This window comes from Tupaia chinensis, unplaced genomic scaffold, assembly GCF_000334495.1.
Source record: "Tupaia chinensis unplaced genomic scaffold, TupChi_1.0 Scaffold000623_1, whole genome shotgun sequence".
Taxonomy (NCBI): domain Eukaryota; kingdom Metazoa; phylum Chordata; class Mammalia; order Scandentia; family Tupaiidae; genus Tupaia; species Tupaia belangeri.
In genome coordinates, this window is record NW_006160143.1 from 1,008,876 (window position 1) to 1,023,732 (window position 14,857).

The following is a 14,857-nucleotide window of genomic DNA, read 5'->3' on the forward strand; positions in this document are numbered from 1 at the left end:
CTACACGTAAAACTCTGAAAGAGTAAAAGTTTTTCTTTATTTCCTTTGTAACCTAAAACTTATCCTGAACAGAACCGTTACCTTCACAGTCTCTTCATTGCCATCACATGCCTTGCGCTCAATAAGGGAATTCCCCAGGTCGATAACTCCTTCTACCTGCTCAGCTCGACCATGGACTTCATTTTCAAAGGCCTTGTGTTTCAGATATTTCCTCTGAAGGGAGAGAGGAACACTAAATTACTCCTTCATTTGGGGAAGCAAGATAAAGTAAATTATGGTTAAAGAAGGGTTAACATTTCTATGATATCAAGGTTATAGTGACTTCTGAAGGACCTGCTCCATATTACTCAGAAGTATATGACAGCAGGCACAGTAGCCTTAAGAGCAAGGGGGTAGTTCTATGTGTACGTCTTTGAGAAACCTTCCTATTGTTCTCCACAGTGGTTGTACTAATTTACATTCCCACCAACAATGTAGGAGAGCTCTCTTTTCACCACAGCTTCTCCTGCACTTATCATTCTTTTATTTTATTTATTTATTTATTTTTTAAATCTTAGCCATTTGGATGGGGGATAGGTGGTATCTTATCATGGTTTTGATTTGCATCTTCCTTATGATAAGGGCTGTTGAGCATTTTTTCATATACTTTTTGCTCGGTCATTAAAAACAAGGAGACCCTGGCATTTGATAGAAAGTGGACAAACACGGAAGGTTTACTGCTAAGCGAAGCAAGCCAGACTATGACAGAGAGGCATTATATGCATCCACTCAATGTATAAAAAATGTACATATTCAGTATATACATTCTCTATGGCAGAAACTGAAGGACTTGAAGGTATAAAAGCAGGAAGAGAAATGGTGATATTGGAGACTGTGTAAGAGGAGGGAGGGAGATAAGGGTGTGAGAGGGAAGGAATCAATGCAAAGAAGAAACAAAATATTTAAGGGATCCAAAATGAAATGAAATCTGTTGATTATAATGTGTTTGGTAATATCTTTGAACCAATATACAGTGTATTCATGATGGGAAAATTCATGATACACGGTGATTGAATGTTTAAAAAAAAAAAAGAGTAAGAGGGCATTCAGTCTAAGGGAATGACCATTCAACCAATAATCTGGGAATGGTGAAGTGTTTCAAGGTTACTATTTTGAAGTTACCTGAATATTAGTGGGATCTTTGTAGGATTCGTCACAAGCTGTAGGCAACATCTCATTGATCCATTCTTCCAACTCTTCAAGGTCATGGTAAAATTGTTTTAGGTCAGCATAATCTCCAAGCTTTGACCTCTCAGCAATCAGTTGTTCTTTCAGAGCCTTCCATCTAGAGGAGGGGGTCAGGTCACCCTCTTCCCCGTGCCCTTCCCCCAAACTCTGATATTATATCCATGAATCTTCCCATTTGCCATCCTACCCCTTTCACGCTCACACAGTCTCACTCTTTTCAGATACAAAACACAGCAGCTAAACCAAGTAATTTCTAAACTGTTTTCCACATGTTTCATTCTATACATTGTTGTCAGAAAGTTTCCAAAGGTGTCAAGATTGTGTGGTTCACAAAGCAATCGCTCAGGTCTGACCTGTCTAGGATGCGCTGGAGCCGAGCAGCAATCTCTTCCTTGGCATAGTGATCATCGGCTATGAGCCTCCCAGCAAAATGCTCTAGGTTAGTGATCTTTCCTTCCTGGATAAAGGAAAAGGAACAGGCCCAGATGCATGGAGATTAGCAGCAATTCCAGACTATTTCCCAGAAAAGGATAGAGATAGCTACTGTGGATTTAGGGCATAGACCCAGAACTAAAGCAAGGAGGTGAATTTCAACTCAAGAGAGAAAACATTTTACTGAGATGGGTTAGTTTTTGTGTGATGGTCTGTTCCCTAAAGAGAAGATACTTCCCATGGCCATTGTAGAGGATGCATCTTGTTATATTGAATTAGACAGTTATATAAAGTCACTTTCACTCCTAATAATCATGTTCTAGACTACTCTACTTACAGTAAGAAGGTCCAATTATGACATGTGACTTGAATAAGACAAATTATCTTACCTATTCCAAGTTTTATGTGACAAATGACTGTGAATCAAAATATTTGAAAATCATAAAATCAAACAAATATGTAGTATCTCTGTTATTCCTACTAGTTGTTACTGGAACTTTCTATTAGTTGTTATTACCTGGTCAGTGATTGCTTTGTCCAAATCATCTCGTTTCTTCATCAAGGCCTCCAGACTATCTAAGGAGCCTTTGTCTTCTGACCTCAGAAAATTCTCACGTGCAACCATCCAGCTCTCAATTTGATCACAGTTCCCTTGGAACAACTATGGAGAATGGAATTAGAAGCAAATGCTATTTTCATTCCAGTAACCCAGAAGAAATTATTTAAACCTTCTCCTGTTATATTGGCATATATATCCTGCAAGGGTTGTTTATATTCTCCCAGGAAATACCCACACTATGATGAATCTTAGCTATATTGGAACTTTTACTCTCCCCTGAACACACATTTCATGTCCATATTCAAACCTACCCCCAATTCTTGGAATGCAGTTTGCCATATCCTATACACAGTGGATACTGGCTGGTTATTTTTTTTAATATATTTTAACTTTATTTATTTACTTATTTAATTTGGCCAGGGAGGGACAAAGAGTGAGAAAGAGAGAGAAAGTGAGAAATCGAGCTGCTAGGTCTGGGACGTGAACCAATGTTGACCATGTGGGAGTCCAGCACCCTTAACCACCACACCACCTGCCAGCCCCTGGTTATTTCTTTAATACATGATTTTAAATGTTATCCTTCAGGGTAGCCTGTGACCCTCCCATTTTCCTTCATCTAAAGCTTTAATCATTTCTTCCTCTTTAGCCTCAAAGCATTTACATTTTGCTTTATTAAATATCATTTCATTGTACTAGAATGATCTTCTATATATCTAATTTTACTATTTAAGGAAAGCTATCTTACCATCTTTTGTGACACCAGAGCCTGCATACAGGAGATTCTCAATTAAAAACTAATTGATCACTCCTTCCATCAATCAATCACTGATTATCACCTCACTTCATCTTAGAACTGACCATTGTCTTGTTCTGCTCTTCTAACAGGAGTAAGAAGCAGAGAACACAATGATCAGTCCACAAAGCAGACTATGATGCCAGATAATCAGGAGATGCTCTTGTGTTTACAACACAGAAAGTCTCGTGAATCGAGAGTCAGTATCAGCCATATGAAATATACAAAGAGCAGGGTGAGGCTAAACTTGCTTAATAACCGGGAATGTGCTGGACCTGCAACTCCAGGCATTGGTGTAGGATCTTCTTGCGTTGTTGCCAAGCCTTCTCCAAATCATCTCTCTCTATTCTGACATCTTGAAGTTTTTTTTCTATTTCAGGACTGGCATGGTGCCCACTTTCTATAAGTTTTGCACCAAAATCTTCTAAAGCCTGGAAGGTAGGAGCCTCAGCCTCCATGTCAGCATGATGATCCTATGGAAAAAGGGGATATTCAAATTTTTTAAAATTAGAAGGTTTAGGTCATATGATCAGTGGTTTTAACTTTTGTAGCCATACCTGGTGTCGTTCCAGCAGGATCTCGGTGCCAGTTAAATCCTCAGCCAGCTCTTGGGATGATACCATGCCACTAATGCCACTGATCCAATTCTGCAGGTCTCTAGAGAAATAGACACAGTGAAGGTCACCAGAAAACCTTGCAGCTTGCTACGGGGCTGTCTGCCCACAGCTTTCCCTTCTCTAGGAAATATTTCCACAATACCATCTTCCTTCTGGATTTATGTACTTCACAGATCTTAGGTCTGCTGTTTTCATTGCATCACTTAATGACAGCAATCCTTTAGATCTGAAAAATCTCCTTTCATATAGTCTCTTTAGATTCCTGCAATAATCCTAAATTCTTCTGTTTTCATTCAGAGATGAGGAAGTCAGCCCACAAAAGGTAAATATTTTGCCCACATGGTACAATTAAAATGTAGACATCTAGACTAGAAGCCAGACCTCCAAAATCCTGGACTAATTATGCCATTGCTCTTTGTATTTTTTGTTCCTCCAATGAGGCTTCTGGGAATTAAAGATAGTATCTGTATATCTAAAACTACTTATATCTGTGTCTATATACTTTTTTTGAGAGAGGGAAAGATTTTTGCTGTAGGGCATGTTCACTTGCCAGAGAGACAGACAGTGAGAAATTACCCCCCAGGGGGGATGCCACACCCCAGTCCCTTCTCCTCCATCCTCCTCTTGGGCTCGTACCTGGCATGAGTTTTAAGCCACTGAGTCTGGGTCGAACTGCTGATGCCTACGTGGGAGTCCAGGAATGCAACCATTATGCCATCTGGTCTCACTTTTTTCCAAACTTCAGTATTTTATGGCTTAAAGTATTAAACCTGAAATTTTTATGCCTTATCATAGATAAGACTTGGACATAGTGATGTCTTCAAGACTCAGTGGTGAGAAGGATCTATACTCAGATTGCTCCAGTGATAAAAATTACCCATTCCACCTGCAGATCTGTCTTTTTAGATTTACCTGGCCTTGCTGAGGAATAGGTAGAATTTATGGGCCTCATTCAGGTTCTCCTTACGATCCTCTGTACGACCCTGCAGGTCAACCCAGGCCTCATTCAGTTCCACTCGCTGTCTCTGAAGGTCCTCAGTGGCATCTGGATGGGATTCAATGAGCCGCTCTGCTGTCTCCTCCAATATAGTCACCTGGAAATGTGTAAGAGCTCTGATAATCAGCCTAGAGTTCCACCTGAATCTTAGCAAAAGAAGAGTCCTGAGTTCTGTATTTATCTTCCCAAATAGACATCAATGGTATACAAACACATATTAATACTTTAGATAATAGTATCAACTTTTTGGTCCACATGATAATTTTCCACAGCAGTCAGGACTGATATCACCATACTTCTTTTTTTTTTTTTTTTTTTGAGAGGATTTTTTTTTTTTTTGCTATAGGGTGCGTGCGCTCGCCAGACAGACAGAGACAGAGAGACAGAAAGCGAGAAATCACCCCCCTCCCCAGGGGGGATGGCCACGCCGCAATCCCTTCTCCTCCATTCTCCTCTCTTGATCTTGATCTTGGGTACACACGCACACGTGCCTGGCATGAGTTTTTAAGCCACCAGGTCCAGACGTTAACCGTGGTCGACTACGTGGGAGTCCAGAGACATAGCCATTACGCTAACTGCTGGTCCCACCATACTTCTTTTTTTAAGATAAGAAAGTTGTAGGGGAGGGTAGTTAAATAACTCTGGCAGTTGGTAGCCACATAACTTAGGAAACCCAAGGATTCTGTTTCTTCATGAAAGGATTTTTCCACATAGCTTCTTTTTTGCATTGTATGATAACCCTAACCTGAAGGGTGTTTACGACTATATCTGGCAAGCTCCAGCATTCACTTTCGGTTTGGGATAAAATTAAATTTACTAAATTCCTGACTGAGGAGACATTACACTACACTCAGGCACAGGTTTGCTATCTGAGAGCAGATATTCACTATTTCCTCTAGGTCACTTATCTCCAATGGTCACTTGGAATCCACCAAAGAGACAAGGGAACACAGAGTACTCACTTCAGTATGTTTTTTCTCCCATGTTAGTGATCATGGGGCATACCTTATAGTTGTCTTTCATTAGGGTAAGAACAAGTAAAGAAACAAGAGAGAGAGATTTAAGAATAAGGCACTGGGAAAGAGAACAAAAGAAGGGACTTATTTTTCTTTCTTTCTTTCTTTTTTTTTTTTTTTTAGAGAGAGAGATTTTTGCTATAGGGCACGTGTGCTTGCTGGAGAGACAGAGAGAGACCAAATGCAAGAAATCACCCTCCCAGGGGTGATGGCCATACCACAATCTCTTCTCCTCCAGTCTCTTGGGATTTTGGGAACGCATGCACGCATGCCTGGCTTGAGTTTTAAGCTGCCAGGCCCAAGATTTGAATGACAGTTGACTATTTGAGTGTCCAGCAATGTAACCATTCTACCTTCTGCTGGTCCCAAAAGGGAAATTTGTATAGGCATATGCATGGGGAGAGAAGTGTTGGAAAAGTTTGGAAACATGTGTCTCACCTTTTCCCCCAGGGGTATGAGATCTCTCTCAAAGCCCTCATGCTGTCGCTGAAGGGTCTGAACACTGAACAGGTCTGAGCCAGGGTCTGCTACACTGAGGGCCTGGCACTTCTTCTCAATCTGCTCCTTTGTGTCATCTGCTTCTCTAGTACCATAGAGAGTAAAGAGTTTAGGAATAAAGATATACCAAGGGCAGACTAGCAGGGCTCATGAGGAAGTCATCACTACCAGTACCATGACAACCACCACCACCACCACGACCACCACCATGTTCATGCTTAGACGCATGTCAGCTTCATGACTCTTGGAAGCACATTTACTACCATTCCCACTACACATAGCAGAAAACTGAGGCCTACAAAGGATAAGTATTTTTTCAAGACTACACAACTGCTAAATGGTGGCACCTAACTTGCAACTTCACAGTCTGACTCTAGAGCCATAAGCCTAACTATGATATTTCACAGCTTTCCATCTGAAGCTATTCTAAACGGCCACATCCATGTGAGGCTCAGTTTCCCCTTTCCCTGCATCCTGTTTTTTTTTTTTTTTTCTTGTTATATGTGTGTATTAGTATAGACATGGGTTTGGGAATCTGACAGCATCAATGGGATATTTGTTCCCCTCTGCATCTGCTTCTAGTTCAGAAATGTAATTATTTAAATCTCTAGTTTCAACTTCAATTTCCATTCACTATCATGGAAACATATACTGACTACTAATTATGTACCAGGGCCCAAATCTCAGTCCTAGAAAACTGAAACAGATGAAAAGTCTCCTATATGTCTAATGAGGATGCTACTACTGAAAAGCCTAATCTCACATTAGCACATTGTCTCCACTGAAGGGTGATTATACTATGCTAGTAGCTATGGTCATATCATAGTCATTAAATGCTTGAGTACTTGTAAGCTGGTTCTGAAGTAGCACTGGTTTTTTTTTTTTTTATAATTAAATTTCTTACCTGTTAAACATCTGGACAGCATGGGCACTGCCCAGCAGCTGCTTCTGTTCATCTGCAAGCCTCTGCAAGGAACCCCAACGGGCATTCAATTCCTAAAAGAGGTAAACATGTCAGAATTTAGACAAAGAGCTAATTCAGGTAACTCGGTGATGTCTGAAGGCTAAAGACAACTTAAGTCTTTATTATTTTCATGTTATCTCCTTCAGAAACTGTAAAACTTTACTTCTTGAATAGTTTGAGCTTGGGCCTCATTTATGCTCATGCAATTGAAAAAGGGATTTATTTTCTCCCCAAACTGATGTTTCAGAGTGGAACCATCAACCTTGGAGCAGCCATTGATGCTTGCTTCCACTGAGACTGCATTATAGTCTCCTAAAAATAAGTGGAAAGCATTGCCTTGATAGTTAGAAGCCATTACATCTCTCTAGGACAATATAATACTCAGGTCTGCATCCCAATTAAATAAAATGAATAGGCTATCAGGGCCCTACTTTCTAAAGCAGAAAAGGATTTGTTATTCAGCACATCTTTTTACCCCATAACAGCCACCACATCAAAAAAGAAAAAAAAAAAAAAGACAGAGAATTCATCTTCACTAGATTATGATAACTCAGAGACCAAGAATGGACATTTCATTGTGGAACTATCTCTCTAGATCTGAATTAGGTCTAGAATGCCCCCTCTCTACTAATCTATAGTCTTCTCCTCCCTCTTCTTTTTTTCTTTCCTTTTTTATTGTCAAAGGGTACATGTGCTTACCAGAGAGAAAGAGAGGTTAAGAGAGAGAGAAAGAACTCTTCAATGGAACCTGGTCACTCCTCCATTTCCTCATCCTATTAGGACTTGGGGCACACAAGCATACATGCTCATCATGCTCTTCAAGCTGCAGGGGCTGGGATTAGAACTGCAGTTGGTCATGTGGGATCTGATTCCCAAAGCACAGCATGCAACTTCTGTGCCATGAGGCTGTCCCTCTTCTTTCTCAGTATGCTTTTCAGAATTCATTTCTCCCAGTAAACTTTCTTGACTAACCTCATCTTGCTAATTTTATCTGTATTTTCTATGCATTTATATGCTCAGACATTGAATTTATTGTGTGCATGGGTTAGTAGTGAAGGGAAGGTGTATATCCATTGCAATTTAAGAATTTTAGGTTAGTTCAATGTATGTATTCTGAAAGTTCAACTCAGAAGTTGCATATCTATGAAAAGCATAAACTTTGTGTTCAATTTGATAACAGTACAGAAAATTAGAAGGAAATTTAGAGATTTGTGTTATCTAACACTCTTGCTTTTCATATGTTAAAACTGAGTTCTTTAGATAGCTTTTCATATGTTAAAATTGAGTTCTTTAGAAATGAAGTAATTAGCCCACAGACAGTCACACAGGGCTAGAACTGGGACTTAAGGCCAATTTTCCTGATGTCCTGTGCAATAATACCACCTAAAGTTTTTAAGGCTGCCTCTTAACACTAAATCTGAATTTCTGGTCCCTATACTTTTGTCTCCCAACTCAACCTCCTCAAAAATACTATGGAAGAGCACAGAGGACAAGCAACAGATGTTAATATAAGAACCTGTTTTAATTAAGTTCATTTTGACAACAAAAATGTATGGACTATTTGGACTAATGTCTTCGGCTTTTCTTTTAGCCAATTTCATACTGTCATTTCCTCCGCATGTCCTTGCTGGTCTGTGGAATATAAAGTTCAATTTGTTGAAGTGGAATAATCACTCTGAAAGCCCAGCCTGATAGTGAAGGGAAATGAAAGGAGCCTTAGTTACCTGACGCATTTGAGCTCCTTCTGGTGTTAGAAGTCTTTCAAATAGTAGATCATCAGCCACTTTGTTGATATCCCTTAGTCGAGGCTCATTGGTCTTCAAGTCCTGAAAGGGAACATTTGTCCAGAGCATTGTAAATCCTCTTTGTAAGAACCTACCACACTTAACTATCTATTCTGCCCTTAGTTGGTTAAATATGAAAACATATTGCTAACTTCACTTGCAATATTCAACAAGCTGCCCTCCTCCACCTTGCCACTGAGAAGAGTGCTCTTAAAGACCCTTATGCTGATGGCTATCTGAAGCTTATGAAGAGAATTATTTAGCTGGAGTATGAAGCATATCTATTTTGCTAGCGTTCTTAAAATCTTCTGTTCAATTAAGTGATGCTATTGGAAGGATCTATACTTGACTTTTGCAATATTATTTTCTATCACTACAAACAACTTCATCTCTATATAATTTCATTGACTGAGTTCCAATCTGCTTGCATTATGGGATGTTTGTTATAAGAAACAGCTCTAGAGAATTCACTATGTGTGTGTGTGGGTGTGGAGGGGGATGTAAAGTCTTCAGAAAGATCCTGAAAAACATGTACTATACAAAAAAGTATTGAAACTTTCTGCACCAAAGTATACATGTAATTTAATTTCATTTTCATAAACTTTTAGAGCTGTGTGTGTGTGTGTGTGTGTGTGTGTGTGTGTGTGTGTGGGTGCACACGCACGCATGCATCCTTGAATTCTATTTGGAAAATACTATTCTTTTTTTTTAAAAGTAAAGATGTTACACTTACTCTAGTCAAGATTATAGAATAAATTTGAGAGAACAGAGAGTGAAGCATTTTAGGTAAGAAAAACTTAGAAACTCTCTGGCTTTAAAGTTAGGCCAACCCTCACCCAAATCTTGGCCCCATTATTAGACTTCATGCATAGTCTCATGACATCCCACCTCAATCTGAGCATCAGGGACACAGTATGGCACACAGCACATTTTGACAAATTCAAGGAGACCAGAAGTCCCATCAGGATTTTTGAGAGATAGAGACTACAAAGTTAGGATAATTAGTTTATTCTGAAATTCTGTCATATTACTGACAACTGAAAAATACAATACTCACTGAAAGATATAACCTGTGCAGCTCTCAGCATAGTAGGGGAGGATGTTAAATGGGTGTGAAATACATTAAACCATCATGAAGGAGAAGATAGGAGATAGAAGGAAAGAATGCAGCCCCGAAAATGTATCTAGAGAGGGTTCCTCTTTCTCACCGTCTGGAATTCGTCAAACTTTTTCTGCAACTCCCAGACATCATCTAGTTTCACCCCAGTGTTTTCTGCCTTTTTCTCTCGGATCCAGTCCAGCATGTCTCCTGCCTCATAGGCCAGCAAAAATTCATTGTAACGTTGCAATAGACGACGTCTGCGTTCTTCTGCCCGATCGAGGAGGGAACGGTACCTGGGAAGGAAGCCAAGAGAATGGGAAAGTGGAGTGTATGAGGAAGGAAACAGAGCAGAGTATTCTCACAGGCAGCGTGAGAGAAGAAGAGAGTGAATGGAATAATAAAGAGATGAAGGGAAAACAAAAATTAGATCAGCAAAACAGAGGAGAAAGAAGATGGAAAGAAAAAGGGCATTGGAAGCAGAGACAAACACATAGTATTATATTTAAAAAATATAAAAATATCAATGGCCCATGAGTATGGCTAGCCAAATCCCTTCTCCATTCTGTAAGTGTGAAGTTTTCACATGCCAACAGACGATTGGATATGTAACCGCCCAGTAGAATAAACAAAGTTCATACGGGCGTCTGGACACTTTTTAATAACCTTGAAAGGATGCTGGGCAGGGTATCAGAAGACATCTCTCTGTTAAATGTCTAACCTCAGGCAATTGACTTACTGGTTCTGAGGTTCCTTTTCCTTATATAAAAAGCAAATGGAGAGGCCAGCAGGCGATGTAGTGGTTAAGGCGCTGGAGTCCCACATAGCTGACTGTGGTCTAAGTCCTGAACACTGCAGCTTGAAATTCATGCACCTGCATGTCCAAAATCCTTAGAAGAGAACGGAGAAGAGATTGTAGCATGCCATTCCCCGTGAGGGGTAATATCTTGCTTTCTGTTTGTCGGTCTCTCTGTCTCTCTGGTGAGCCCACGTGCCCTATAGCAAAAATTTCTCTCTCTCAAAAAAAAAAAAAAAAAAAAAAAAGAAAATTCCTTGTAGTTCTCCAGCCTCCAGAACTTACTGGTTCTCGATTTGCTCTTGCCGCTGGGTGATGTTGCCTGGCTCTTCCCGCCGTCGCCGTGGGAGTGTCGGGAACTCATCATAGGTCAGTTTCCTGACATAGACAGCAGGGACAAAGCCCTGGTGATCATCAGCTTCAACCTTCCACCAATCCTGAAAGGGGAGCACACACCCCACTCCTTCCTTAATTACTGGGAAAACTTTAAGCAGGAGAGACTTTAAAGCTCTCATTGCCACGTATCTAGGCCCAGACACAGGTGTATAGCCAAGAGAAGCTGACCATAACTTCTGAGCACCATATAGTTTTGACATATTACAAAGAAGGCAAGTGAGGAACTATTGGAATTGCAGAGACAAATCGCTAAAACCAAATAATCTGATATTTGATTTCAGACCCTTAACTCTGGAGAGGTTTTCATGAACCAAAGAGCTCTTCTAATAATGGACCCTTTGGTGACCAGGAATTTATAAAAACAAACAAACAAACAAACAAAAAAACAAAAAACAAAACCACGCTGGATATTTGCCTTCAGGGGTGGAGCACCTGTGTGTGATAATATTGTGAGTTGCACTGAAACTCATTTCTGCAATTTCTTTCTTCTCTCTCTCTCTCTCTCTCTCTCGTTCTTTCTTTCTTTTTTTTTTCTTTTATTGGAGAGGTTTTTGCTATAGGGTGCTTGTGCTCACCAGACAGACAGAGAGAGACAGAGAGACAGAAAGCGAGAAATCACCCCCTCGGTGGGATGGCCACGCTGCAATCCCTTCTCCTCCATTCTCCTCTCGGGGGGATCTTGAGCACGTATGCACATGCACCCAGCGTGAGTTTAAGCTACCGGGTCCAGGACTCGAACCGCGGTTGACTATGTGCGAGTCCAGTGACATAGCCATTACACTAACTGCTGGTCCCTCTCGTACTTTCTTTTGAAGTATTTCTGGAGTTAGTTTATGCAGAGAAAAATATGGTCAAATGAGAAAGCTTAATGCCCAGGCAAAGAGTAGGGAGATTGGCACAGCTTTATTTGGTAATGAAATGGCTCCCCCCAAAATTCACTTATCTTATGAGTAACAATATCCCAGTCTCTCTTCTTATCAAGGACTTTTGGAAGTTAATTAGGTATTAGAGTATAAAAAATTAATTGACTTTTTTTGTCAAAAATAAGTAAAGACTTTAAAAAGTCTGTTAAAAAATGGAATGAAAGGATTAGCAGATGGCATAACAGTTATGTCACTGTACTCCCACATGGCTAATAGCAGTTCGAGTCCTGGACCCAGTGGCTTGAAACTCATGCCAGGCATGTGTGTGTGTGCGTATCCAAGGTTCCCAGAGGTGAATGGAGGAGAAAGGATTGCGGCATAGCCATCCCCCCTTGGGGGTGATTTCTCACTTTCATTCTCACTGTCTCTGTCTCTTTCTCCAGTGAGTGCACACACCCTAATGCAGAAACCTCTATAAAAATTGAATTAAAATATGAACACATTTTGTCACAAAAATCTTTTGAAATCCATGTATATGTTTTTAAATAATATGCATTTTCCATGAACTCTTTGAAGACTTCCTCATGTATTAAAAATCCTCATCAATATTCTATAGTTCTCCTAGGCACAAGTCTTCAGAAAATTAAGTTGACAAAAGACTTGTCTTTATCAAGATCTTTGTAACCATAAGCATTGTTGTTCCATCACTGAAAACACTGGTACAGAAGAAGGAAAGAGATGAGAAGAAAGGGACAATTTAGTCCTGTAAAATTAGCTTAGAATTACCACTTACACCTTGTAGGTCTTTGGGCTAATAACTTAAACCTTTTGAGTCTTCAATGTTTTAACTGTAAAATTGGGATTATAATTTCAAAATATATGTATAGGCTTTTATACCATATTTGAAGAAAAAATTCAATAAATTATATGAGATAAAGTGGCAGAAAAATATTCAGTGATAAAAATATGAATATTGGGACCAGCAGATGGAGTAATAGTTACATTGCTGGATTCCCACATAGTCAACTGCAGTTCAAATACCAGGCCAGGCAGTTTAAAACACACCAGGTTTGTGTGCATGCATGCCCAAAATCCCAAGAGGAGATTGGAGGAGAAGGGATAACATTATGGCCATCCATCTCACAGGGTAATTTCTCACGTTCTGTCTCTTTGTCTCTCTCTTTCTCTCTGGTGAGCACACGCAGCCTATAGGAAAAATCTCTTTCTAAACACACAAAAAATAAATAAATAAAATAAAAATAGAAATATATGGCAGGGTTGGGAGAGATGGCTGAAGAACACTGTCTTTGTGGAAAGGTGAATGAAAAAGTCACCTTGTTGATGGAACTGAGCAGAGTTAAGACGTCATCTTTCTTCATGGTGACTTCTCGAGGGCTGCGGGCCTGGAAGTCATATAAAGCAATGACTCTTTCCTCTAGAGCAGCTCCTTCTACTGGTGTGGCTTGTTGTTGCTATATAGAAACAGAAAGCAAATATTTGCAACACAAAACGATGACACACATTCAAGGTGGTGGATGTGCTTAGTACCTGATTTGCACACTACATAGTGTATGCATGTCTTGAAAAAAACCCACTCTGTGCCTCATAAATATATACAACTAGTATATCTCAATTAAAATTACAATAATAATAAAGTCAAACAGGAATAGATGTTAGTCACCCTTTGATAATATCTCCCTGTAGAGCATACCAGTGGTGGATAATCCTTGAGGCTTCACGGCAGAGAATAACTTCTGGCTGAAGCCTCCTACATGGCTGCCAGGGATTAAAATTATGTTGCCTTCAGAGATACTGCTTCACTGTACTACTTAGCAGGGAGAAGAGGGCCCGGAGCTGAGAACTCAGACTAAACAAGTAAACATGTAATCTGTCGGAAATGCTGAATGCTCTAAGACACTAGCTCTTTCAGTGAGAAGAGCAAGATGTGTCTTTAAGAAGGTCTAAAATGAATAGACACATCATCATTTCAGAAAACTGGAAAAGTCGAAGACTCAGTCTGTTGCTACCCTCACCTTTCCCTGGGCCTCCATTCACAGGCCTCCCTGTCCCACCTCCAGCTTCTAATTCACAATGTCAAGGAACTCTGAGTGCTGATCTTCAATACAGAAAGCCACAGAATTTGAGAATATAAACTGAGATTACTAAAAATACCTTATGTCTCTCTTAAGCAAGCAACCTGATTGCCAAGGCAGAATGTTCTGTTTTTTATTCTCTGAAAACAGTGTATCTTTGAATAAATAAGCAAAATATAACCCCTCTTGGTGAGCAATGACCCATCCCTCAGATTGGAGTTAAAGTATACTTCCTTTTACAGATCCCTCGGATTTCATATTTCTTTTCTCTAGCACATGACATATGAATGTAGTTGTTCTCATTTAGGCTCCCCTGTGCACAGCAGAGCTGCTCTGAACACGTATTTGACTCACCGTGCTTATCTATGTCCTGTGTCTATGCACAGTGTGTAAATTCACAGTCTGCCATTAGAAAGAAGTCTTTGAGGGACCAGCAGTTAGTGTAATAGCTATGTTGCTGGACTCCCATGTAGTCGACCGTGGTATGACTCCTAGACCTGGTGGCTTAAACTCACACTGGGTGCACGTGCATGTGTACCCAAGATCCTGAGAGGAGAATGGAGGAGAAGGGATTGCAGCATGGCCATCCCCCCTGGGGAATGATTTCTTACTTTCTGTCTCTCTCTGTCTTTTTGGCAAGTGCACATGCCCTGTAGCAAAAACAAAAAACAAAAAACAAACAAAAAAAACCCTCTCCAAAAAAAAAAAAAAAAAAAAAAAGAA

At 40.0% G+C, this 14,857-nt stretch overlaps 1 protein-coding gene across 1 annotated transcript in view; it reads right to left on the reverse strand.

The window, feature by feature from the left end:
- Positions 1-14,857, reverse strand: part of SPTA1 (spectrin alpha, erythrocytic 1) — a 94,094-nt gene that overhangs the window by 45,782 nt on the left and 33,455 nt on the right. Inside the window, exons 21-33 of the mRNA XM_006159071.3 lie at positions 13,376-13,513; positions 11,068-11,219; positions 10,096-10,282; positions 8,828-8,929; positions 7,044-7,135; positions 6,080-6,224; positions 4,541-4,722; positions 3,569-3,668; positions 3,287-3,484; positions 2,177-2,320; positions 1,581-1,684; positions 1,162-1,324; positions 82-213 (exon numbers count right to left, since the gene is read on the reverse strand). Coding sequence (XP_006159133.1) covers positions 82-213; positions 1,162-1,324; positions 1,581-1,684; positions 2,177-2,320; positions 3,287-3,484; positions 3,569-3,668; positions 4,541-4,722; positions 6,080-6,224; positions 7,044-7,135; positions 8,828-8,929; positions 10,096-10,282; positions 11,068-11,219; positions 13,376-13,513 — 1,839 coding nt within the window. The remainder of the gene's footprint in view (positions 1-81; positions 214-1,161; positions 1,325-1,580; positions 1,685-2,176; positions 2,321-3,286; positions 3,485-3,568; positions 3,669-4,540; positions 4,723-6,079; positions 6,225-7,043; positions 7,136-8,827; positions 8,930-10,095; positions 10,283-11,067; positions 11,220-13,375; positions 13,514-14,857) is intronic.